We start from the raw sequence: 27944 nt of genomic DNA on the forward strand, positions 1-27944 counted from the left end.
CTGGGAATGTGGCTTAGTGATACAGTGCTTGCCTAACATGCATGAAGCCCTGGGTTCATAAACAGAAAAGGCCAGAAGTGGCACCGTGGCTCAAGGGGCAGAAGGTTAGTCTTGAGTAAAAGAAGCTCAGGGACAGTGCCCAGGCCCTAAGTTCAAGTCCCAGGACTGGCAAGAAGAAAAAAAAAAAGAGTAAAGGGCTGAGGAGGTATGACTTAAGTAGCAGACCACCTTCCTATGAAGCAAAAGACTGAGTTCAATCCTCAGTACTTCAAAAAATAATAATTTAGTAAAATGTAAATGTCTTTTGTCAGTAATACAGAAATAAGAGCAAGCAGGACTTAAAGATAATATCTTCTTAGAAAGAAGTAATTTACAAAAATTACCTTTCACTTTAAAATTACAACTGCCTTTCTCTAAAGGTTTGATGTTAACTCATCATCTTTCACCTTGGTATGAAGAAAAGACTTGTTTTCCTAATGTGTTTCAGGTCAATGACCTACATGAAGCAAATTCTCAAATATTAATTGAGGTATTAAATATTAAAAGAACTACTCTGTCATTGTACATTAAATACTATTATAACAGTGATGGATGATAGCTTCAGGTATGTATATGGATTTCACAGCATTCAAATCCTAAAACACTTTTTCACTCCCATGTCAGCTACACATGATACCTGTGAGTGTGTCTGCTTCATCATCTTCAAGTCTTCACTTAAGTTTTCACAACGCTTCTGTGATTCAACCAAGGAGGAAACAGTATTTTCTTGTAGCTCATGTAGATTGTCACATAATTCGCTGAGAAAGCCATCTATTTCTTTTTTCTGATCTTCTATCTTTGAAGAAAAAGAAATCACTATCTTTCTTAAACAATGCATCAATTTTGACATATGAAGAATCTAACACCTGTTACCGTTTCAGCTACCGCCTGTGAAGTCTTAAAGATGTGTTGCAGTTGTCTATTGATTTTCCATATGGACACCACAGAAGGGGATAAAATCTTCTCCAGTGAACTCAGAAGTTCAGTTGTAAGTTCGTTCTGGTTTTAAATATAAACAAACAAGTCTTTGAGAATATTTTCATTTTCGTAAACTTAAGTGGTTAAAACATAATATAATAAATATTTGAGCAACTACAGATACACATTCAAACTGAAATAACGTTTTCTATTCTTTATATCCTATACTGAGATAGCTGCGTATCTAGAGTTTATATTCATCATAAATCACTTAGTTCTGCCTCCAGTAATTAAGAAAATGTTCATGTAGTACACAATAGTAAATTGTTAAAAGCCTAATGGAGGAAAAAATTCAGAAGAATTTAGAAGTAGGGGCTGGGAATATGGCCTAGTGGCAAGAGCGCCTGCCTTATATACATGAAGCCCTGGGTTCGATTCTCCAGCACCACATATATCGAAAACAGCCAGAAGTGGTGCTGTGGCTCAAGTGGCAGAGTGCTAGACTTGAGCAAAAAGAAACCAGGGACAGTGCTCAGGCCCTGAGTCCAAGGCCCAGGACTGGCCAAAAAAAAAAAAAAAAAGAATTTAGAAGTAAATGATAATCATTTGGTAAGCTCTCAACTCACTGGTATGAGTCCCAGCAGGAGGGAATTAAAAAATGTATAGTGCATTTTAACAAAATGAATTTCAAGCACCTTCAGGTTACTGGCCATAAAAGTTCAGTCCAAATAGTCATTACGGCTTTGGAGCCAGACACTGAAAGAGTGTGATTCAAAACTAGCTAGCTAGGGCTGAGAATGTGGCTTAGCGGTAGAGTACTTGCCTAGCATGCATGAAGGCCTGGGTTCAATTCCTCAGCACCACATAAACAGAAAAGGCCAGAAGTGGTGCTGTGGCTCAAGAGGTAGAGTGCTAGCTTTGAGCAAAAAGAAGCCAGGGACAGCGCTCAGGCCCTGAGTTCCAAGCCCCCAGAACTGGCCAAAAACAAAACAAACCAAAACTATTTAGCTAGGGCAGAAAAGTCTATGAGAGTCCATCTCCAGTTAGCTGAATTATATAATCATGTTTTCTTTCAATTCAAGCAATGTTTTTAACTTGCTATGTAGAAAGATAGTGTTTGAATTAATTCCTGAAAAGTTAGTAATGACAGAACTTTGTTCTTTTTTGGTGGGTCGTGGGACTTGAACTATGGGCCTGGGCACTGTCCCAGAGCTCTTCAGCTCAAGGCTGGCTCTACCACTTGGTTTTCTGGTGGCTAATTGGAGGTAAGAGTGGACTTTCCTGCCCAGGCTGGCTTTAAACCGCAATCCTCAGTTCTCAGCCTCCTGAGTAGCTAAGGTAAGATTACAGGCATGAGCCACTGGCACCCAGTTTTGACAGAATGTTTTCATCAAATTTGGACAAGTGAAACCTATCAAGTAGTATCATATAAACAGTGACCTAGGCAGAGGGCTAATATTTACAGTATTTACTGAAAAATTGTTAAATAAATATTGTAAACTTCAAAAACAGAGGCAGAAAGCCTGTACACAGAAAATAAAATAAGCAGTATAGCTCAGTACTTCCTAGATAAACCATATAATTACAGAATAAAGCCTGCACACAAATCAGGTATGGAAGAGGTAATGGTAATTGTAATTAAAGATGTGATTTCTAGACAACTGTGGAGAACAGCTTTAGAGGCAAGACCCAATACGGCTTTGCCACACAAATCTAACCCCAGGAATTGTTATATATGGTCTCATAAGTCTACTTGCTATGGTTCCTACATTACTATTACATATTACCATACTTTTTAAATTAACTACTCATCACCAAACTCCTGGTTGGGTATAACATGACTTTTAAGGAGTAAGGCTATACTAGATTAAGGCTCTTATCTCCAATTAATGACTCAAAAAGCCAGAAGTGGAGCTGTGGTTCAAAATGGCAGAGCACTAGCCTTGAGCAAAAGAGCTCAGGAACAGAGCTCAGGCCCTGAGTTCAATCCCTATAAACAACCAAAAAACAAAACAAAACAAAAGTATAAACATACTATCATAGTGATATGTTTCACTGGGTCTAGCAGAGCTTAAGATGAACTGAGAGCCATTAATATTGTTTTTGATGATTCATTAAATATAACCCTTTGAAATACATGGTATCTACATATGAAGAGAGCATAAATTATTGAAGAGGGGGCAGTAAAGCATATGAGGTTAATCTGATTAAATTATAATGTGAATTTCCAAGGTGAGATTCCTTTAAATATATACTTTAAAAAAAAAAAAAAAAGGAAAACATAAATCATGGAAAGTAAAACAGGCTGTTGGGGACAGGTATCAGCAGGAAGTAGGGCCAATGGAGACGGTGAATGATGGTTAATGTAGTCAAAGTACTTTATAAGCATGTATAAAATAAAACAATGAGGGGCTGGGGATATAGCCTAGTGGCAAGAGTGCCTGCCTCGGATACATGAGGCCCTAGGTTCGATTCCCCAGCACCACATATACAGAAAACGGCCAGAAGTGGCGCTGTGGCTCAAGTGGCAGAGTGCTAGCCTTGAGCTGGAAGAAGCCAGGGACAGTGCTCAGGCCCTGAGTCCAAGGCCCAGGACTGGCCAAAAAAAAACAACAAACAAAATAAAACAATGAAAGGTGTTGAAACTGATTTAAGAAATGGGGGATGGCTGGGTGCTGGTAGCTGTCACCTGTAATCCTAGCTACTCAGGAGATTGAGATCTGAGGATTACAGTTCAAAGGTAGCCCAGGCAGAAGAGTGAGACTCTTACTTGCAATTAACTACCAAAAAGCTGGAAATGGCATGGTGGCTCAAAGTAGTAGAGAACTAATCTTGAGTACAAAACCTCAGGGACAGTGCCTACGCCCTGAGGTCAAACCCCAATACCAACACACACACACAAAAAAAAAAAAACACAAAATAGGGGATGGAAAATGAGAGAAAGAGATGGATGGGATGAGTTTGATCAAGGTACACTGTATGCATGTGTGGAAATGTCACAATGAACCCTTGAACAACTAATGTAAAAAATAATAATATATAATAAGAGGATTTCATCTTAATACCCATTTCCTGCATGAAGAATAGGAAATGGGGGCTGGGGATATGGCCTAGTGGCAAGAGCACTTGCCTCATATACATGAAGCCCTGGGTTCGATTCCCCAGCACCACATATACAGAAAATGGCCAGAAGTGGCGCTGTGGCTCAAGTGGCAGAGTGCTAGCTTTGAGCAAAAAACAAGCCAGGGACAGTGCTCAGGCCCTGAGTCCAAGGCCCAGGACTGGCAAAAAAAAAGAATAGGAAATGTTTCTCTTTCTCCCTACTTTAATCCTGTGAAATTAAAATAAATACTTATTAAAATAAAAAAATTAAAGAGATTTACTAACAATCAGTCTCTGCAGTACAGTTTTAGTTTGTGATGCTAATGACTGTTTCTCTAATATCATATTGGAAATGTGAGCAATATGAGCTGAAACAGTTTCTGGGACCGCCGTGAGTGATTCCAGTGAAGTTGTGGTAATGGTGTCTAATGCAGAGACACTGGAAGACATCAGATTACCTGCAACAAAAAACAAAGACGAAAACTTTGGTATAACTAAACATACTTAAATGAAGTTAGGCCAGGCAACAGTGGCTCACTCCTGTAATCCTACCTACTCAGGAGGCTGAGATATGAGGATCACAGTTCAAAGCAAGCCCAGGCAGGAAAGTTCATGAGACTCTTATTCTCCAAAAAACTACTCAAAAAAAGCCATAAGTGGTGCTGTGGCTCAGGTGGTAGAATACTAACCTTGAGCAAAAGCAGCTCAAGGGACAGCATGGAGGCCCAGAGGGAAGGAAGGAAGAAAGGGAGGGAGGGAGGGAGGGAGGGAGGGAGGGAGGGAGGGAGGGAGGGAGGGAGGGAGGGAGGGAGGGAGGGAGGGAGGGAGGGAGGGAGGGAGGGAGGAAGGAAGGAAGGAAGGAAGGAAGGAAGGAAGGAAGGAAGGAAGGAAGGAAGGAAGGAAGGAAGGGAAGGGAAGGAAGGGAAGGAAGGAAGAAAGGAAATTTAGTTAGGACCATTTTTAAAAGAGGTTAACAAAAATCATCTCCTTGTAGAATTTTCAGTAACAAAGAATTGGCTCAGCTGTGCACCAGTGCCTCAAGTCTATAATCAGGAGGCTGAGATCTGAGGATCAGTTTGAAGCCAGCCTGGGAAGGAAAATCTGTGAGATTCTTTATCTCCAATGAAATCACCGAAAATCTAGAAGTAGTGCTGTGGCTCAATTGGAATAGTGCTAGCCTTGAGCAAAAGGAGCTCAGGAACAGCCCAGAGAGCAAGCCTTAGGACTAGACTGGCAAAGACAAAAATAAGAATTGGCCTACTTCTTTTTTTTTTTTTTTTTTTTTTTGGCCAGTCCTAGGCCGTGAACTCAGGGCCTGAGCACTGTCCCTGGCTTCTTTTTGCTCAAGGCTAGCACTCTGCCACTTGAGCCACAGCGCCACTTCTGGCCATTTTCTGTATATGTGGTGCTGAGGAATTGAACCCAGGGCCTCATGTATACAAGGCAAGCACTCTTGCCACTAGGCCATATTCCCAGCCTGTACTTCATAAGGAAAGATTTAAAATATTTAGTATATATGCTCCATAATGTTCTGTAGGCCCTTGACATATTTGTAAGTATGTCAGACTCATAAAACATCTTACTGTAGCTGGGCACTGATGGTTTATGGTTATAATCCTCACTACTCAGGCAGCTGAGAGTGGAAGATCATGGTTTGAAGCCAGCCCAGACAAGAAAGTCTTATCTCCAATTAACCACCAAAAAGCTGGAAGTGGAGCTGTGGCTCAAATGATAAAATGCTATCCATGAGCAAAAAAACCCCTCAGGGACAGCAGCCAGGCCCTGAGTTTATGTCTGAAGACCTGCACTGGATGATAGATGATAGATGATAGATAGATAGATAGATAGATAGATAGATAGACCCCAATCAAAACTAGAATACTCTGAAATTAATATCTAAAGATAATATACAGTACTGTACTAGTAAATAAAAAACTTTATGGAAGAATGAACCAGAAATCAATACCAAAATTTATAGGTGATTTAAAAAATTATTACATATCTTGATCTTCCAAATTATAATACTATGAATACTTTAGTTTCACTTCCAAAAGAAAAATTTAAAAATTATTAACATAGCAAACTTTCAAGACAGACAGTCCCCAAAATAAATAAAAAAGAAGTAGCAGAGAATATTTCTAGAAAGAGACCCAAGAAATCTAACAGTAATAACTGTAAGGAATGAATATGGGGTTGGAGACCTCTGAAATTAGTTTTAGTTCAAAGAAGATAAAAGCATTAGTCTCTAGCCTAAACAAGCTTGCAAGTATTTTGGGGAGAGTGCTAGTGATGGAACTCAGAGCTCCCACCATACTGGCAAGTGCTCTACTGCTGAACTACAAACATCACAGCCCCTTTGTATATTTTGAAACAGGGTCTCCACTAAGGTGCCCAGGCTAGCCTCAAATTTCCTATGAAGCCTTGAATTTCCACTTAATTCTATCTCTTTTTAAAAATTCAGTGATAAAGTCACACCTGTAAAATAATCCACTTAAAACCACAAAAGAGGGCTGGGGATATGGCCTAGTGGCAAGAATGCTTGCCTCATATACATGAAGCCCTGGGTTCGATTCCCCAGCACCACATATACAGAAAATGGCCAGAGGTGGCGCTGTGGCTCAAGTGGCAGAGTGCTAGCCTTGAGCAAAAAGAAGCCAGGGACAGTGCTCAGGCTCTGAGTCCAAGCCCCAGGATTGGCCAAAAAAAAACAAAAAAAACACACAAAAGATACATTTCAATGACTGAGAAAAAAATGCAATGATCAGGAAATCTACTGTGTATTTTGCCAAGGTCAATAGAATGAAAGACAATACTGGAAACATACATCCTTAAGAAAAACCTTCCTAAATATAAGATCATTATTGAAGAATGTGTATTTTTTTTTTTTTTACAAATCTTGACACCAGCTCCTATAATAATAACAATAAAATAGGAGAGGGAACAGATAAGAGGAAAACTTCCCAGGTTTTCAAGATTTAGACTCAAGATTACAAATGTAAAATAATCGAAACAAAATGAACACTTGTAACAGACATGAAACTGACATTTTCTTTTAGACCAAAATGATATGAGGCATTTCTTAATAAAAGTTTAGTAATCACCTAAGAAAAACTGTACACTCTGCCAATTCCACCCCCCCTCCCATACACACGCATGCCTTATATTTTGTAGAAGACAAAGTTGGCTTAGAGAGGTGGCATGTTTGCCTACAATATACAGTTAATTGGAGAAAAGACCTGGAATAGCATCTAGCATCAGATAAACCTCAAGAATCTGTCCAAGGCACCAAGAAACTAATTGTAATGATTATTGGCCAGCATATATGCTTCAGATATTAAAGAAAACATCAAAATAGCATATACAGTGTTTAAAATAATATATGAGATATGTGTTGATTTCCAGCAGTTTGAGATGATAAAAAGTGAAGCAAATCCTGTTATATCATTGGAAAACTTGGAAAAATCATGTTAAATAAATAATGACATACAATTAAATATTCAAAGAAAAGATTAGAAAGCACAGACTTACCAAACAAGGTCTTATGAACTTCAAGTATGTCCTTTTGCTTTGAGCTGCCATCCTTAATTAATTCTTCCATATTATTAAATAGACTACTCAGATTTTTACCAAAAATATCCTGAGCTTCTGCATTGTATTGGTCGATTGCTTTCTTACGGTCCAGTTTAGAATGGAGACCACATACATCTTTTGTAGTTTCTTCAACTGTGCTAAGCAACTATAAAAAAAATTTTAAATTAACAATGACAAGGCAGAATCTAATTAACACCTTACCTCCCCTCTCCTATTAATCTATACAAGGAAAAATGATTTTTTAAATCCATCACAATAATTGTGCTCGCTCAAAGTTTTTTCACATCATGTTTTACTTGCTGCCTCAAAAGCATACCTAGTAAAAAATTCAATAATTCCATCATTAGAAAGCACTAAATTCCTTGACTATTTAGTTTTGTCACCACAAACAAAAAGCATTAGAAAAAGAAAAACTATTGGGGCTGGGGATATGGCCTAGTGGCAAGAGAGCTTGCCTCATATACATGAGGCCCTGGGTTCGATTCCCCAGCACCACATATACAGAAAACGGCCAGAAGTGGCGCTGTGGCTCAAGTGGCAGAGTGCTAGCCTTGAGCAAAAGGAAGCCACGGACAGTGCTCAGGCCCAGAGTCCAAGGCCCAGGACTGGCCAAAAAAAAAAGAAAAAGAAAAACTATTATACATGCCCACAAAAGTTGTGTTTTTTTCAAAAATCCAAGAGTAGGTTTGTTTATGAAGACTTTACATACTATAACTACAACTAATAAGAATCACTGTCTACACACACACACACACACACACACACACACACACACACACACACACACACACACACACGTACATTTCATTTTAACAATTTTTTACAAAAAGAACCACGGGGACAGTGTTGTCAGCCTGTGCCGCTGAGCTGCTGGAGTTATCTTGACAGCCTGGCTCCCCGGCTGTCGGGTGTAGGGTTTACATAGTAGGAATGAGCCCTTGGATGCTAGATTGTGTTTTATTAAACTAATAATTCACTCTAAGGCTGCAGGTGAGGCTGGCTAAAGGGGCCTGATCTCCTTGCCAGCCCCCTTCCCTTCTATCTTTTTTCTTAATTTATCATCTCCAGTAAAGAAGAATGAAAGAGTAAAAAGTGTTGTTTAAGATTACAAAACTATCTATCATTTGGGATAATTAAAACCTCACAATTAACCAGATAAAGTTACTTCTACCCATTCTTTAATTATTATCCTCAGAGCTTCTGGCTGGCTAAGCAAGAATTTGAGTCACGCATCTAGCCCTTTTTGTTCTGGTTATTTTTGAGATAAAGTCTTGCTTTTTCCCTGTGTCAGTCTGGACCTTCAGCCTCCCACTTCCTGTGTATCTAGGATGATAGTCAGTGACTAAACTCTGCCTCTTCCATTGCCATGAGGGTCTTGTCTGGGCTGGCATAGAACTGCAATCTCAAGCTCTGCTTTCCCTGTAGCTGAAACAAGTGTGTACTCTATACATCCAGCTATGAATCACACCAGGCTGTCCTGGAATCCTAATCCTCCCAACCTCATCCTCCAAAATGGATAGGATTATTCAGGTAACAGCTACCAGTACCAGGCCCATCTTTTATTTAATACTATCACAAACCAAAACAAAAGACAAACCTGGCTGGCAGCATCATGAAGTTTCTCTTCAGTACTTTCCAAAGCGGAAGAGACATATTCTTCTTTAACAAGCTGCAATTTAGTTTCTTGCAGATGTTTCTGAGTGGTTTCCAGTTCCTGTGTCTTATTTTGAAGTTCAGACTTACACTGGTAAAGTTCATTTTTATTATCCACAAACAACTCTGTAACCTACATATAATACATTAAGCATTTCTTTAAGAATTAAAAGTGTTGAAATGGTTCGTCAGACACCTGAATAGTTCATAATATACTAGGAAAAAAGAACAAATTATTATCATGTTAAAATGGTCACAAGTTACCAGACAGACTAACACAATTTATATAACATCTGGTTTCTTTCTACAAGCTTATTCAAAACAGAGAATAACAAGTCAACATAGTGCTATTAATTCTTCAGGCCCTGCCACTCTTGGTGGATCTGTATTACAAAGGTGTTAATGTGAGGGTGGCACCAAAGTTCAGGTCTTTGCCTAAGCTAGATGTAGTTATTACTTTTATTAAACACCTAGTCTCTCCCCAAACCTGTATTCCTTTGTGTAACAAGCATGTTAGCAAAAATCCCTCAGCACTGACACTTCCAAGTTTTCACAACAAAAATTTACAAACCACTTAGACATTTGTCATGTAATGATGGCTCAGTCAACAACAGATTATAAATGCAACAGTAGTACCATAAATAATGGACCTGGAGCTAGGCATGTAGCTCATTGGTACAGTACTTGTCTGTATGCCCTGGGTTCAAATCCCAGAAATTCCAAGAAGAAAGAAAAACTGAAATTATAATGGAGCTGAAAAATTCCTATTACTTGTTGATGCCACAGCTGTCATAAAGTAGTAGAAGAATGACTTACACATGTTTGTGGTAATACCAGGTAAGTCTACTGTGCTGCTCGTTGTATAAAAATGCAACATAAAGGAGCTGGGAATATGGCCTAGTGGTAGAGTGCTTGCCTCATATACACAAAGCCCTGGGTTTGGTTCCTTAGCACCACGTATATAGAAAAAAGCCAGAAGTGGTGCTGTGGCTCAAGTGGTAGCGTGCTAGCCTTGAGCAAAAAGAAACCAGGAATAGTACTCAGGCCCTGAGTTTAAGCCCCAGAACTGGCAAAAAAAAAAAAAAAAAAAAAAAAAAGCAACATACTGCTGGATGCTGGTAGCTCAGGCCTGTAATCCTAGCTACTCAGGAGGCCAAGATCTAAGGATCTTGGTTTGAAGACAGACTCTTATTGCCAATTAACTACCAAAAAGCCAGAAACATAGGGCTGGGAAGATGGCTTAGTGGTAGAGTGCTTGCCAAGCATGCATGAAGCCCTGGGTTCGATTCCTCAGTACCACATAAAAAGAAAATGCTGGAAGTGGTGCTGTGGCTCAAGTGGTAGAGTGCTAGCTTTGAGCAAAAGAAGCTCAGGGACAGAGCCCAGGCCCTGAGTTCAAGCTCCACGACTAGGAAGAAAAAAAGAAAAAAGAAGCCAGAAACAGATCTGTGGCTCAAAGTGATAAGAACACTAGTCTTGAGCTGAAAAAAGCTCATGGACAGCGATCAGACACCCTGAGTTCAAGTTCCACGACTAACAAAAAAAGTAATACATAACTTATGTACAGACCATAATACTTGAGAATAACACAGGACTATGTTACTGACTCACGTATTTACTAGATTGCAAATTTTACTATTGGAGCACACTCCCTCTACTTAAAGAAGTAACTGAGAACAAGACTCAGGCAGGCTGTTCAGGCATTAAAGAAGAAGAGGAGGCTCAGGCTCACGTGTGGCACCCTTGAAGATTTTTCCAGTGAGACAAGATGGGGAAGTGGAAGTCCGTGCTAATGGGTATGTTTTCAATTTAGCCTTTTTTTTTTTTTTTTTTTTTTGCAGAGCTGAGGATTGAACTCAGAGCCTTGTACTTGCCAGGTAAGTGTTCTTCCACTGAACTGAATCCCCAGCCCTTGAACCTTAGCTTTTAGTTAAAAACAATTCAAAGAAGACTATATTTTATACATGTAGTTGGCTCATGCAGTATGCTCGAGGTCTGCACAGTGATAAAAATTACCTAGCAATAGATTTCTCATAACACCTGTAATTCTGGTAATGTATTTGTGTCAAAGCTTTTTCATCATCATTGTGTGTAAAATTATGATACACCTTTCTTTCAGTGTAAGAGTTGGCAAGAGCCCGGTGCTGGTGACTCATGCCTGTAATCCTAGCTACTCAGGAGGCTGAGATCTGAAGATCACAGTTCAAAGCCAGCCTGGGTAGGAAAGTCCATGAAACTCTTATTTCCAACTAACTACAAGAAAACCAGAAATGGCACTGTGGCTCAGAGTGCTAGAGTACTAGCCTTGAGCTGAAGAGCTCAGGGACAGCAGCCAGGCCCAGAGTTCAAGCCCTACGACTGACCAAAAAAAAAGAAAAAGAGTTGGAAAAGAAAAAAATCCTTCAAAAAGAGGAAGTATCAGATCTCCAACATCCTAAAATTTTCTTTTAATATTTGCTTTTCTTGTAATATAAATATTACTTTGAATGCTTACCCTACTTAGCTCCTCTTCAAGGGCACCGATTTTTTCAACCAATTCAACAATCTGCTCTTCTTGAACAGTTAATTTTCCATTCATGGCTCTAAAGTAAAGTTTAATTTGAATTTAATAGTAGTTGTTCTAAATCCAACAAAATATTTCACAGTAAAAGAATTATGCAGTTACACAGACTCTTTTCTACCCTTACAATTATCATGACAATGACACAATCATTGGTGTTGTAAAACAATAAACACAAATGACAATGAAGAAATGCCCTGTCAGTCTTGCACTGTTTTTTTTTTCTTTTGACTCCATTCTGACACTAAGAATGCCTACTAAGGGAAAAGTGTGTGTATAACAATCTGAGTAGCTAAATTGGGGTAATAGCTCCAGTGGGGGGACGCTTGCCTAACATGAAATCCCTAATATCATCAAAAACAAAACCAAAAGCAAACAAAAAAAGCAGGGACCGGGAAGGTGGTTTAGTGGTAGAGTGCTTGCCTTGCATTCATGAAGCCCTGGGTTGGATTCCTCAGTACCACATAAACAGAAAAAGCCACAAGTGGCATTGTGGCTCAAGTGATGGAGTGCTAGCCTTGAGCAAAAGGAAGCCAGGGACAGTGCCCAGGCCATAAGTTTAAGCCCCAGGAATGGCAAGAAGAAAAAAAAGGGAATGATGTTCTCATAAAATAATAAGTTGAGAGGGGTATCACTAACTTTTTACCCAGATTGGCCTTGAATTGAGATCCTTCCAATCTTGGCCTCCCAAGTAGCTAGAACTACAGATGCGAGTCACCATCTGGTTAAAATTATAATGTGGGGGGAGTAGACTGGCACATCTCCAACCCTTTTGTTTTTTGGTGACTATAGTTGGTAAAGATGGAGTTGCTTGGTGACATCTAGTAGAGAGATGACCGCTATTAAAAAACTTCCTGAGATTCACAGGATCTCCTCAGAACAAAGAAGTATCTAGTACAAAATGTCATTGGTGCTGGGGCTCTTCCCGAGATTCACAGGATCGCCTCAGAACAAAGAAGTATCTAGTACAAAATGTCATTGGTGCTGAGGCTGGGGAAGTCTGCTCTAGGGGATAACCCTTTTTTCATTGCCTAGGGATTACGTGGTATTGTGATAGTTGTGTTAGTAATGGGAGGGCATTCCTGGGTAAAGTGGCACATGCTTGTCCTAGCAGCTATGTGAGAAGCATAAATAGGAGGATCATGGTCCAAGCCTGCCAGGGCAAGACCAGATCCTACTGAAAACTAAAGCAAAAAGGCTGGGTATGTAACTCAAGTGGTAAGGCACCTACCTAGCAAGCATTGGGCTCTGAGTTCAAACTACAGTACAACCACCTCTTGCACATTAAGTCTGGATATTGCTGAGTTTCCTCTAGGGGGCAACCTTTTCCTATTCCTGAAGCCACTGTCATATTAACAGCATGGGGAGTGCCAGTTTCCTTTTCATTAACTACATACACAATGGAAAGTATAAGAAGGTTTAGGGTCTGGAAACAAGGCATCTGAGTGAAAATCTATATAATGAACAGAGGGATCTTCAGTTCTTATAGCCCCGCTAAGCCATTATCAACTGCTAGAGTAATCTGGAAGCAGAAAAGCCTTGACTAAGGTTATTGGTGGAAACCCAGACTAATACTTTTTAAGCATATAAAATCCATACATACACATACACATCCCTTCTGTTTTCATAACCAGTCAAAAATCACTAGATATTTGAGGAAAATAAGCTCAAACAAACATGCTACAACAAATTGGGAAGAGACAAGAATAAATATCCTAAAGAAAAGGCATAAAAAGAAAAACTCAATAGTAATACAACTTTCATTTGTAAAAGAAAAGAATGCTATATATTAATAGAGCAGGGAAGAAAGCTTTTAGGAACTAAAAATTTGACAGCAAAAATAAAATTCAACAAAATATAGTTAAAAATCATTAAAACAGAATAAAATCAAAGCAGCATCTTTTAACCACAAAACATATAGTCCTTCTGGAATGACTTTAACAAGACTCTTTATTATCATACCCTGGTCTACATAGTGAAATCTTGTCTCAAGAAAACAAATACAGGGGCTGGGAATGTAGCTTAGTGGTAAAGTGCTTGCCTAGCATGTATGAAGCCCTGGGTTTGATTCCTCGGTACCACATAAACAGTAAAAGCTAGAAGTGGTGCTGAGGCTCAAGTGGTATAGTGCTAGCCTTGAGCAAAAGCTCAGGGACAGTGCCCAGGACCTGAGTTTAAGCCCCAGGATTGGCAAAAACGGAAAAGAAAACAATTACAAAAAGTAAAAGAAAATAAATGAACAACCAAAAGACCCCAATCATATTCTTGCAAATCAACTCCATAGCCAAAGACTTACCTAAAATTTTCTTCAGAAATATATACTCCATTTTTCTCCCGGGCTGCAGCAAGATCTCGTTTCAGACGCTCTATCTCTTCTGTATACTCCTACATAAGAGGAAGAGTGTAGGTGTCAATTTAGTACTTTTTCAAAATTCAGTTTGAGGAGCATATGCAACAAATAAAACATAAAGTTACCATTTCGTGGCTTTTTTTTTTTCAAACAAAAGGCCTGGTAAAAAGTTTTTACTAGGGGCTGGGAATGTGGCTTAGCAGTAGAGTGCTTGCCTTGCATGCATGAAGCCCTGGGTTCAGTTCCTCAGCAGCACATAAACAGAAGCGCTGTGGCTCAAGTGGTAGAATGCTAGTCTTGAGCAAAAAGAAGCCAGGGACAGTGCTCAGATGCCAAAAAAAAAAAAAGAAAAATTTTCAGTGGTCGTCAAATCTTCTTTAAATGTACTCATTACAAACATCCTTTAAAAAGTATTCAATTTAAGATGGGCACTAGAGGCTCATGCCTGTAATCCTAGCTACTCAAGAGGCTGAGAGCTGAGGATCACAGTTCAAAGCCAGCCTGAGGAGGAAAGTCCATAAGATTCACATCTCCAATAAATTACCCCCAAAAAGCCGGAAAAGGAGATCTGGCTCAAGTGCTAGCCTTGAGCAAAATAAACTCAGGGACAGCACCCAGGCCCTGACTTCATGCCCCAGGACCACCAAAACAGGGGGAGGTGGGAGAAACCGATCCAATTTCAAAGCCAGGTACCAGTGCCTCACAACTGTAATCCTAGCTGTGAGGAGGCTAAGATTTGAGGATCTCAGTTTGAAGCCTGCCTGGGCAGGAAAGTTGATGAGATTTTTATCTCCAGCAAAAAGCAAATGGCTCAAGAGATAGAGCACTAACCTTGGGAAAAAAAAAAAAAAAAGCTCAGCATCTAGGCCCTGAATTCAAGCTCTAGAACCAGCACAAACAACAAAATAGATAAAAGCAAAAAATTCCTAGGGTGTAGCTCAAATGGTCTAGCACCTGCCTAGCAAACTTCCTAAAAGAGGAAGAAAAAAAAAAGCAGATCAGTTGCCAGGTAATTGATTAAAAAGCAGCAAAAAGCAACTACATCAATAAAATTTGCTAAAACTACATTATGGTACATCTTAGAACTACATAAATGTATTAGAAATCATCAAATACAAAGCTCATAATATGTGAATATATAAATCTCACCCTAAAGATAATAATAATCAGGTTGGGGATGTAGCTTGCCTACAGTGCTTGCCTAGCATGCATGAAGCCCTGGTTTTGACTCCTCAGTACCACACAAACAGAAAAAGCCAGAAGTGGCGCTGTGGCGCAAGTGGTAGAGTGCAGCCTTGAGCAAAAGAAGCACAGGGACAATGCCCAGGCCCTGAGTTTAAGCCCCAAGACTGGAAAAATAATAATAACAACATTTTTAACTAAATAAATGTACATTTGGCCAAGGGTATGACCTGAGTTAACAGTCTGGTAAAGTCAACACATTAGTGCTAGAAAAAAGCTTTTCATTTAAATCTAGTTAAATGCCTACCACAAAGGGCTAGGAATGTGTAGCTAAGTAGTAGAGCACTTGCCTAGCATGCTCAAGGATCTAGGTTCAATTTCAGCACTAAAGAAAGAAAAACAGTAACAGTAATAATAATCAAAAGGGAAAAAAAACCACCTTTTGCTGGGGTAGCAAAATGAAATTCCAACAACAAATGCCCATGACAAGCAAGTTAACAAATCTTTTTTCTTTTTTGGCCAGTCCTGGGCCTTGGACTAAGGGCCTGAGCACCGTCCCTGGCTTCTTCCTGCTCAAGGCTAGCACTCTGCCACATGAGCCACAGCGCCCCTTCTGGCTGTTTTCCATATATGTGGTGCTGGGGAATCAAACCGAGAGCTTCATGTGTAGGAGGCAAGCACTCTTGCCACTAGGCCATATTCCCAGCCCCAACAAATCTTTATTTTTTATTTATTTTTTTTTTTGGCCAGTCCTGGGCCTTGGACTCAGGGCCTGAGCACTGTCCCTGGCTTCTTCCCGCTCAAGGCTAGCACTCTGCCACTTGAGCCACAGCGCCGCTTCTGGCCGTTTTCTGTATATGTGGTGCTGGGGAATCGAACCTCGTGTATCCGAGGCAGGCACTCTTGCCACTAGGCTATATCCCCAGCCCCCAACAAATCTTTTTAAACAAAGATCTATTTCGTACTTCTCTTCACATGCCAAACAAGATTACACTGATCCACAAAAATTCGCAATTACCTTAATAAGAGCTTTTTTGGTGAGTTTCTGATTAACTTCAGGCTTATTCATTATGTTCTTTGCTCTATGAGCATATTCCAATGTACTCAGAGTTTCCTGTCATGAAAAATCAATTATTGAAGACATTAGAAGGATAATAAACTTTTGCCACCTAGAAAGTACTATATAACTTACAAATGGGTCATTTATGGCTATATTTAACTTAAAAATCTATTAAGATTATAATATCCAACCTTTTTATCCTTCCTTTTTTAGTAACTTCTTTCTTATTCTTCTGTCCAATTTCATCTTTTCTATTTTTTCTTAGTAATTTTGTATGGAAAACTGTTAAATAATTTGCCTTTTAAAGTTAAAAACTTTTTTTCAATGATTCCTCTTTCATATTGCTTATGTCTACATGCAATGTCCTGAATGAAGGAAACTAATAAATGAACTTTCAAAATGTTTTATACCTAAATTACATCTCTTATTCTTTGCAGCGTCCTTTCAAAAGCCTTACCTCCAGATTGAAAGATGCAGGAGAAATTGTTGCAATTATAGATGTTCTTGTTCGGCCCCCAAGGGAATCTTGGAGGATCCTAGTTAGTTTAGACTCACGGTAAGGAACATGAGGGGTTCTTTCTACAAGGGCAGTAATGACCCTCCCCAAAGTCAACAGTGATTGGTTGATATTTCCAGCTTCCCGAGCTCTCTTGTCAACTGCTCCAGAACGACCAATGTTTTCACTTCCTGCAAGATCAACCTTTGGTTTTAAAAATAAAAAATTACTATACTGGATTTGGATACAAAGATTTTCCATCTCATATTACATACGAAATATCAAGTAGCCAGATTTTTATGTGTGTGTGTGTATGTGTGTGTGTATATATATACACATATATATTTTCTTTTTTCGCTCTTCCTGGGCACTGTCCTGAGCCTCTTTATGCTCAAGGTTACCACTCTACCACTTGAGCCAGCACCAACTTCCAGCTTTTTCTGAGTAACTTATTGGAGATAAGAGTCTTACAGACTTTACTGCCCGAGCTGGCCTCAAACCAGAATCCTTAGATTTCAGCCTCACAAGTAGTTAGGATTATAGGCATGAGCCACCAGTGCCTCATGCAATATAAATTTTATATAACTAATTTCTTCTTCCACGACATAGCTAATGACCAAGTGACTATAAAAATATTGTTCATAAGTAGGAGGCATCAAGTTGCTCTGTGAGATGAAGAAGACAAAACAGTGGTAATTAAGGTGGATACTTACCAAGTTCAGCTTCCCAATTTTAACAAGCTCTTCCCCATCAATTGTCGTTTCTTTCATATGTATTGTAACAGAAAAGACTGAGTGGGAACGACTAGAAAACAAGATCAAGTTGCCCATTCATTACAATGTAAAACATTTTTGCCCCTTATAAAATACTAAAAGCAGGAAAGATCTAAATCCAGAGAGAAAAGAAATTATCAGACAGAAAATATCAATTAAACTTTATAAAAGAGAAAGCAGATGGAACAACGCTTAGGTTTGTGATTTTTATATCTGCTGCCTTCAGGGGAAACACCAATAAGAGGCTGCTCAAAATTACCATACTAGAATTTTCAAGGGCTGAGAATGTGGCTTAGCGGTAGAGTGCTTGCCTAGCACACTTGAAACCCTGGGTTCAATTCCTTAGCACCACATAAACAGAAAAAGCCAGAAGTGACACTGTGGCTCAGGTGGTAGAGTGCTAGCTTTTTGCAAAAGGAAGCTTACAGTGCTTAGGCCCCGAGTTCAAGCCCCAGGACTGGCAAAAAAAAAAAAATTCATGCACTTTTTTTTCCCTTGCCAGTCGTGGGACTAGAACTTGGGGCCTCATCACTGTTCCTGGCTTCCTTTTGCTCAAGGCTAACACTCTACCTCCTGAGCCACAGCGCCACTTCTGGCCTTTTCTGTTTATGAGGTGCTGAGAAATCAAACCCAGGGCTTCATGTATGCTAGTCAAGCACTCTACCGCTAAGCCACATTCCCAGCCCAAGTTGGTACTTTTTACTTAAAAGGAAAACAGAGCTAGGGAAGTGACTGTAGCTTTTACCTGGAGTATGCATTCATTAAAGTTGCTGCAGTTCTCCTTTTTGCTGCCCCCTTCTCCAAAATTTGATAGACTTCATCTTTGTTGTGTACTGTAATTTCTTCTAAACCTTTGATTATCACTGCCCTCTGACCAAATATCAAAAGAACATCAATTAGATTGTTTTTTTCCTAAAAGACTCACACATTAAACTTGAGAAACATTTCATTCTCAAAACTGAGTTACCTTGTTACGGGGATCATCAAACATCTGTAGTCTCTCAGACACATCAGTAGACGGATTAAGAAGATCAAAAAGTTCTTCATTATAGATTTCCAATAGAGATACTTTGACTGAAAATTCAGTACCATTATCACTTAGTTTCTCAAAAATTTGGTGAAGGGTACGTGGGATTATACCAGCCAAAGGATCCTAAAATATATTAATAATTATTATGATACATAATGTTAATAAGGATTAAAATAAGGAATGCTATTCACTGTAGCAGCTAAAACATATAATGAGGACCTCCTATTTTGTTTGTTTGATTGCAATACTGAGGATTGAACCTAGAGCCTGGTTAAGTGTTCTCCCACTAAGCTATACACCAAATCTTTTTTATCTTTTCTATTTTGAGAAAAGGTCTCACCAAGTTCCTTAGGTTGACCTTGAAATTGTGATCCTCCTTGCTCCAGCCTCTTGAGTAGCTAGCTGGGATTACTACTGTGTGCCACCATGCCCAGTTATATTTAAATAGTAACTATTCCCTAAACAATGCAGTGAAACAACTATTTACATGTCATTTGCATTGTTAGGTATTATAAGTAATCTAGAAATTATTTAAGGTATATGAAAAAGAACACATAGGTTACTGGCAAATACTATATTGTTTGACAAAAAAACCTTGAGCATCCTTGGATTTGGGCATAAGGAAGGGTCCGGGTCCCTAGAACCATCATCTCATCCTCACCATTGATACTAAGAGACTACTACATGCCAAAGAGAAAAAGGTTAAAAAACTAGCAAAGCCTGTGCTGGTGGCTCACACCTATAATCTTATCTACTCACGAGGCTAAGAACTGAGGATTGCAGTTTGAAGCCAGCCTGAAGAGGAAAGTCTGTAAGACTCTTATTTCTAACTAAGTACATCCCTCTCCCTCCCCCCAAAAAAGCCAGAAGCAGAGTTGTGGCTCAAGTGGTAGAATGCTAAACATGGGCAAAAAAACTCAGGGACAGTATCCAGGACCTGAGTTCAAGCCATATGACCTGCACCCACACACAAACTTAACCAACTATTAGAGAAGTCAATTCACTTACTTGTCTTCAAACCAACCACAATACAAAAATACTAATGGGAAATAATGTTTAGTAAGTATTTAAAATAAATAAAAAAATGTTAAATTGTGCACCACTCTGAATAGCATAATGAAACCTTGCACTATTCAGCCACGGACATAGGTCATCTCTTTGTCTCCTGTAGTCACAGTATATATGCTACCTGCCTGTTAGTACCTTAGGAACCCTAGTATGACAGTGCTAGTGTTCAAGTGACTCTCATTTCACTTAGTAACATCCCAAAGCACAATGGCATTGATTCTGGCAATCTCTGGATGTCAAAGAGAAGATGTAAACTGCTTCCTTTGAATGAGAGGAAAAGCATACGGTATTTTGAAAGACAAACAGAGAATACAAACTGTATTCATATTACTTTTATTTACAGCACATGGTTATATTGCTTCTATTTTCTTGTTTGTTACTGCTGGTAATGTTTTATTATACCTAACTTGTAAGTTAGGTATTATGAGCATACTGCATGTATCTGTTATGGGATTTGGAAAACATCCCCACAGATGAGGAAACACCACTGTCTTCTTCTCTATATTCCCTCAGCAGATCTCTCTCTTTTACCACTTAACTATGCTGAATGTATTGGTCTTACATTGTCCAATGAGGCTGTATGCTTAACAGCAATCTTACCAGATACTTAATTTTACCACAGTAGCAATTTATCTTAAATTCATGTTTAACATGATTTCTCTAATCTATATTTCAAGACATACTTGTAACAAAGTATGTTGTTGGTAAGGTAGAGTTTTGCCATACTGGAAGAAAAAGTATGTTATAAACAATAAATACCTCCTCCCAGGTGAATGCTTCATTGGGTGACCTCTCACCTTCCATTGTAAAAGTTTTCCCAGTACCAGTCTGGCCATATCTGCCAAGATTAATAGCAATGTTAAATCAAAATCAAATACATACATTTAAACTTTTTAAAAATCAATTTCAAAAATACTTTTGTTCTTACGCAAAGATAGTACAATTATAGCCCATAATAACTTCATCCAGAATTGGACAAACAACACTTCGGTAAACATCAATTTGTTTAGTAGATGCTCCAAAAACCTATCAAAAAAAAAAAAAGGTCTTAAAGAAAACATGTATAACTAATGTAAGCAAATTAAAGCAAAACTCGAATTTACTCATTTCAATAATTTTGTCTATCTGACAACTTGAGGAGGCAACTGAAATTTATTTATTTAAGTATATGCCACCATTTTCCTAGAGAAACACATATATTAGGATTATTTTATATCAGTGGAGAATCACAAATAGCACCCAGTAAGAAGAAAGTAAGTACCATATCAAAAGTATATGTTTTCCTTGAGCTTTTGTCAGTCAGTCCACCAGTTCGCACACTAACTTCTTTTCGCACATGATCACATTCTACTACTGAATGGGCATTAGCTTTCCGCTCTGCCAAATTAAATGGCCTACAAAAAGAAATATCAAAGGTTATTCAAGAACTCTTGACAGGTTATCAACGACATTTTCTTTTTTTGTGTGCTGGTACTGGGGCTTGAACTCAGGGCCTGAGCACTGTCTGTCATTGAGCTAACTAACCTCTTGCCTGCACATGTGATTAAGTCATCAAAAGAATAGCACTCAAGTTGTCAAGAAGCAGGAACTTCATATAGATCACACAAAAACGATCCAATTCCCAGAAAAAGTACTTTAAAGCCATATTTTACTCAGATATCTCTAATTAGTAAGTGTATGGTTTCTGGGCTGGGAATGTGGGTTAGTGGTAGAGTGCTTGCCTAGCACGCATGAAGCCCTGGGTTTTATTTCTCAGTACCACACAAACAGAAAAAGCCGGAAGTGGCACTGTGGCTCAAGTGGTAGAGTGCTAGCCTTGAGCAAAAGAAGCTCAGGGACAGTGCTCAGGCCCTGAGTCCAAGCCCCAGGACTGGCAAAAAAAAAAAAAAAGAAAGAAAGAAAGAAAGAAATAAGGGCACCAGTATTGGAAGAATGCTAAAAGGAATTCAATGGTAAGTTGAATTAGAGCAAAAATATTAAACTAATTTTTAGGCAGAATTATTTATTTCAAAGTAATTATATGCTAGACATTTTATTATCATATCTATCACTTTTTTTTTGAGATTTTATGTTAGTGCAAGAATGAATTCATTAGTGATCCATACCACTACTCTAGTATTCTGAGTAACAACTCTATCCTCAAACAGAAATAAAGCTACCATGGATCCTCAGCAATGGATTCTATTGGATCCTATTATTTTGCTACTTTCCACAACATTGTTCTACAACAAACATAAAAGTAATTATTAGGGGCTGGGGATATGGCCTAGTGGCAAGAGTGCCTGCCTCGTATACATGAGGCCCTGGGTTCGATTCCCCAGCACCACATATACAAAAAATGGCCAGAAGTGGCGCTGTGGCTCAAGTGGCAGAGTGCTAGCCTTGATCAAGAAGAAGCCAGGGACAGTGCTCAGGCCCTGAATCCAAGCCCCAGGACTGGCCAAAAAAAAAAAAAAAAGTAATTATTATTGTGTCCTTAAAGTCACTGCCCTTAAGAATTTATAGAACTAAAATCTAATACAGATCAAATTCTAACATCATTTCCAAGTGACAGAACACTAGCCTTGAACTTGAAAAGGTTAAGGGACAGCATTCAGGCCCTCAGTTCAAGCCTAAGTATTGGTACACACACACACACACACAAAAGTAACTGTAGTGCCTAACTATACATATCCAACTGAACAAATAGAAATCATATATGACTACATTCATACTTTGTATATCATACATACCAGTATATATCAGAAATCATGTGGGCTCTCAAATAATTGGGCTCAGGGTACCTATATTTTCTAAAACTACAGATTATAATCATATAAATGAGTTTCATTGTGATAATTTCACATAATCATATATTTAGATCATATTCAACTTTATCGCTTTCTTATACTTTCTCTTCCATACCTCATTTTAACATTACAATTCGAATATGGTATTTTCATATATTCATACATATATAATATAATATAATTCAATCATGTTTATCCTGAATAGCCAGCCCTCTTTCCTATTTCTCATCCACTGGCCTTCTCCCCAAACAGTTCATATCACTATCACTGTTTAAGGTCTAGATTCCACATATGAGAGGAAATATTCCATTGTTCATGGGTACCTAGGCTGGTCTGAAACTTGATTTCTATAAATAAATAAATTGCAAAAACAGAAGTGTGCAGATATCACAATTGTATGAAAAAACAATTGTTGAAAATGTGAAGTAAGTCGAACATTTGTACACTTTTGTCAAAAACATAAAATGGTACAACCACTCTGAAAGATATACTTGGTTCCTCAAAGAAAGTTAACAAGCCAGGTAACAGTGGCTGTAATCCTAGATATTGAGGAAACTGAGATCTGAGGATCATGATTTCAAGTCAGCCCAGGCAGGAAAGTCTATGCCACTCTTATCTCCAATTAAGCACCAAAAAGCCAGAAGTGGAGCTGTGGCTCAAGTGGTAGAGCACTAGTCTTGAACAATACAGTTTAAGGATAGCACCCGAGGCCCTGAGTTCAAGCCCCAGGACTGGCACTAAAGAAAAAGAAGAAGTAGTTAACAATAGAATTATATGAGCTAACAATTCTACTTCTAGGTAAATATAATAAACAAACAAACAAACAAATAAATATCAGAGTCTCAAAGAGTGTTCCTGGCAGCATTATTTACACAGTTAAAAGGCAGAAGCAAAGTGTCAATCAGAAAATAAATGGATAAACATATGTGCTATACTCACACAATAGACCACTAAGTAGCTTAAGAAAAGGAAAGATATAGGGCTGGGAATATGGCCTAGCAGTAAAGTGCTGGCCTCATATACATGAAGCCCTGGGTTCGACTCCTCAGCACCACATATATAGAAAAAGCTGGAAGTGGCGCTGTGGCTCAGTGGTAGAGTGCTAGCCTTGAGCAAAAAGAAGCCAGGGACAGTTCTCAAGCCCTGAAAGCCCCAGGACTGGCAAAAATGAAAACAAAATAAAATAAAACAAAGAAAAGGAAAGATATTCTACATATGCCCCAACATGGATATACCTTGAGGATATAATGCTAAGTGAAATAAACAAGTCACAAAAAAGATCAATACTATACTATTATTTTATTTATATGAGGTACTTAGTCAAAATCAGAAATGGACAGTAGAATAGTGATTTTTAGGGGCTTATTAGGAGAAAGAGAAATGGGAAACTATTATTCTGTCAATAACCTCAGTTTCTCAAGATGGAAAGAGTGATGGAAATGAATAGTGGAGATAGTTGCAAATTATTATGAATGGCTTTTTGTTTTGTTTTGTTTTGTTTTTTGGCCAGTCCTGGGGCTTGGACTCAGGGCCTGAGCACTGTCCCTGGCTTCTTTTTGCTCAAGGCTAGCACTCTACCACTTGAGCCACAGCGCCACTCCTGGCCGTTTTCTGTATATGTGGTGCTGAGAAATCGAACCCAGGGCTTCATGTATACGAGGCAAGCACTCTTGCCACTAGGCCATAGCCTCAGCCCTATGAATGTTTTTAATATCACTCACCTGTACACTGTATACCTGTCATCCCAGCACTCCAGAGTCTAAAGCAAGGCAAGAAGATTACTATGTATATAATATATAACTATGGGCTATATAGAGACCCTGTCTCAAAGAACAACAGCAAGGGCTGAGAATGTGGCTTAGTGGTAGAGTGCTTGCCTAGCATGCATGAAGCCCTGGGTTTGATCCCTCAGTATCACATAAACAGAAAAAAATCAGAAGTGGCATTGCGGCTCAAGTAGCAGAGTGCTAGTCTTGAGCAAAAAGAAGCCAGGGACAGAGCTCAGGCCCTGAGTTCAAATCCCAACACTAGCAAAAATAAAAACAGCAAAAGGTAAATTCTGTATTATGTATATTTAAAAACTAGGAATAAGTGAAGAGAGTTTCAGAAAGATAAGAGTATTCATTAACTATTTCATCATCCAGACCTTATAAGGATAGGTTGCCCAGCCTCAAAAGCCTCACAGGTTGCTTATTACTAAAGTTCAATGACAGACTTGAACCAAGAAGGCTATTTTAAGTCTAACCAGAAAAAAAAGTTATACCAAAATTGCTGTATATATAAGACACAATCTAAGCACTTTTCATTGGTTATAATGTAAATAAAATTTCTTCTAAGGTACAAAGCTTAAATGTATGAGGTAAACTAAGGACGGAAGAAGAGAGCTAAAATAATTGGTATGCTGTTTAATTTCAGATAATGGATACACAAATGTTTGCTATGTTTCTTCATAGCTTTGTATAATCCTAAAATATTCCGTAGACAGCAAAAAAAGTAAACAAAATTAAAAGCACAAAGAGAAAGGTAATATTGCCTAGCTCTATTAAACATTTTATTTAATAAAGCTTCATTAAAATCTTTCTATTGGGCTTTTTTAAAGAAAAATTGATTTTGTCAACTATTCTAATTAAAAGTAAATCTTTTAAATAAAGAGAAATCTTCACGACCCAGAGTAAAGAGCTCACATCTGTAATTATAGCTACTTGGAAAATGGAGATTGGGAGAATCACAGTTTGGGAACAAAAAAGTGAGATTTTCATCTCAATTAGCAAGGGTATGTGCCGGTTATCCCAGCTATGATGGAAGCTATCTATAGGTAGGAAGATCATAGTCCAAAAATTGTCCCTGTTAAATAACTAAAGTCAAAAGGGACTGGGAGTGTGCCTAACAAGTGGAATCCCTGAGTTCAAACCCCAATACCCAGTTTAAAGAAAGACAAGGAAAGGGAAACAGAGAGAGAGAGAGAGAGAGAGAGAGAGAGAGAGAGAGAGAGAGAGAGAGAGAGAGGTTCAAAGTAAGTACTAACCAAAAGCCCAGTAGTTATTTGTCATGGACTAGACATAAGATTATCACCAAATCTCCTCTCTGACACCTCGCTTTAAAACTTGGACCATTGCCTTTGATATCTACATCTCTAGTCATCAAAGCTTGGTTAATCACCTAAGAAATTTTGTTGACACAGATACTGTTAATAAAATTTTAATTTTAGAACACATTTGCATTTACAAAAAATGCAATAATCAATTTAGACAGCAAGAAAAAGCAGACACACAAAGTACACCTACACAGATGGGCTGTGAAGAGCAACTAAAAAAGGAATAAAGCAATCACTAATTCAGCAGCCATTTCGAAAACTTTGTTCTTCCTCTACTAGCTCATTTTAAAATTGAGAAGTAGGAGGAACAGGAGTGAGGGCCAGCAGTTCAGGGGCAACCAGGACAACACAGCAAAAACACATTTCTTATAAATAATAATAATAATAATAGTCCTAGATTTCTGAAACCAGTCAAGGGAGAGATGAAGACCCTCCCCTCACCACCACCACCACCGCCCACCCACCCACACCCACAGACTACACACACACACACACACACACACACACACACACACACTCTCCTCACCCCTAAAATTCTGTCTTTTTAATCTATAAACAAAGAGGACGGTGAAACAGAAGCTGCAGCTACACCTAACTCTTCTCCATCCTTATGAACTCGCTATTTTAAAAATAAAGTGATATTTACATGTTTGATAAACACGAACAACATACTGCATTTAAGAGACCAATGGAAATGACAACCCCAAGAGGTCAATCATCTGCAAGGCCCTGCGTCCTTATTTACAAACTGACACCGGCATCGGAAAAGTGACACTCAAGTCAACATCCATTCAAAAAATAAATAAATAAGAACGCAATTTTCAGGAACAGAATGACCGACGATCAAATTTTTCCTGTGAACAGAAGCAGCCTAACTAACCACTGCCTCTAATAAAACATTCCTCCTGGGGACGTAGCTCAGTAGGAAAGCGCTTGCCTAGCAAATGCAACGTCCTGGGTTCGACCAGTACCAAAAAAGAAAAGACCAAAAAAATGCAGTTAAAAAAACAACAACAAACATTCCTCTTTTGCATCCCATAGCAACTGGTAATTTTATCCGACCGATCATCCAAGAACCAAGAAACCGATGGGTTTGATCCGCTCCAGAAAAGCAAACAAATCCTCACGGCTGACCGCCGGCCTTCGGGAGGCAGCCCGGCAGTCAAGGCCCAGCGCTCGAGGCCCGCCAGCCTCGCCCTCGCCCTACCTGCATCTCACCACCACCTGGATGTTCTTTCCTTTCTCTTCTTTCTTCTTCGCAGAAGAATTTGGCTGGGACGCCATGACCGTCCCGGTCCAAAAATAAAAATAAATGGGCGCTTGGGTTGTCCGCGTCCCCGCCCCGGGCGCTGGTGTGGTGCGGTGGATCGACGCACGGAGCTCGGCGTTCGCCCTCTCTTCCTACCCGGAGCTCGAGCTGCAGCGACCGTGAGGCCCCAGCGAGGGCCACCAAACCTCCGATTTCGTCGGCGCCCAGAAACCGAGTAACGACTGTGCGCCTCAATTTGAAAAATGAGCGGAGTTGCCAGGCCAATAGCAGCGCTGGCGCGCAAGGAACCATGGAACGCGGTGTCGTCAACGGAGTTGACGCCCCGGGGGCGTGGCTTACGCGGGGGCGGGGTCGCTGAGGCCGCGCCTGCGCAGAAGTTGTAGCCAGAACGAAAGGGCGGGGTTGCCTTTCTGTGTCCAGTGTGTGTGGTTTTGCTCAAGTTAAATGAAGTCCCTAACCCTTGGTAGTCTCACCTGGAAGAGGAGATAGCTCGATAGTAACTGCCTCAGAGGGTGGTGGTGAGAATTAATGAGATCACGCTAGTAAGTAGTATAGACCCGGGGCTGGGAATGTGGTCTAGTGGTAGAGTGCTTGCCTAGCATGCATGAAGCCCTGGGAGCGATTCCTAAGCACCACATATATAGAAAAGGCTAGAAGTGGTGCTGTGGCTCAAGTGGCAGAGTGCTAACCTTGAGCAAGAAGCCAGGGACAGTGCTTAGGCCCTGAGTCCAAACCCCAGGGCTGGCAGAAAAAAAAAATAGTATAGACCCATACATATAGTAAACATCTAAGTAAAGCTAACTAGAGTTATCATGACTAGAAAATGGTAAGCACAGAAGACAAGCGTCCGAGAGACGCTCCCTGTAGACTGCGTCTAGAATAGTTTTCGTGAAGTAGATATTGGATATCATATGAAGGACGTTGGATTTATCCTCTGATGGAGGGAAAGTCACAGCTAAATGATTCCGG

At 39.3% G+C, this 27944-nt stretch overlaps 1 protein-coding gene across 1 annotated transcript in view; it reads right to left on the minus strand.

Moving 5' to 3' along the window:
* Kif11 (kinesin family member 11) overlaps positions 1-27215 on the minus strand; it is a 42049-nt gene extending 14834 nt beyond the window's left edge. The window contains exons 1-16 of the mRNA XM_048338691.1: positions 26913-27215; positions 21084-21216; positions 20751-20848; positions 20582-20660; positions 18692-18877; positions 18470-18594; positions 17665-17755; positions 16913-17155; positions 16414-16509; positions 14160-14248; positions 11798-11885; positions 9248-9436; positions 7588-7795; positions 4345-4517; positions 913-1038; positions 677-835 (exon numbers count right to left, since the gene is read on the minus strand). Coding sequence (XP_048194648.1) covers positions 677-835; positions 913-1038; positions 4345-4517; positions 7588-7795; positions 9248-9436; positions 11798-11885; positions 14160-14248; positions 16414-16509; positions 16913-17155; positions 17665-17755; positions 18470-18594; positions 18692-18877; positions 20582-20660; positions 20751-20848; positions 21084-21216; positions 26913-26989 — 2160 coding nt within the window. The 5' untranslated portion in view covers positions 26990-27215. The remainder of the gene's footprint in view (positions 1-676; positions 836-912; positions 1039-4344; positions 4518-7587; positions 7796-9247; positions 9437-11797; positions 11886-14159; positions 14249-16413; positions 16510-16912; positions 17156-17664; positions 17756-18469; positions 18595-18691; positions 18878-20581; positions 20661-20750; positions 20849-21083; positions 21217-26912) is intronic.
* Between the last annotated feature and the right edge of the window lie 729 nt (positions 27216-27944).

The sequence above is a fragment of the Perognathus longimembris genome, chromosome 2 (genome assembly GCF_023159225.1).
Source record: "Perognathus longimembris pacificus isolate PPM17 chromosome 2, ASM2315922v1, whole genome shotgun sequence".
In the NCBI taxonomy this organism is placed as follows: Eukaryota; Metazoa; Chordata; class Mammalia; order Rodentia; family Heteromyidae; genus Perognathus; species Perognathus longimembris.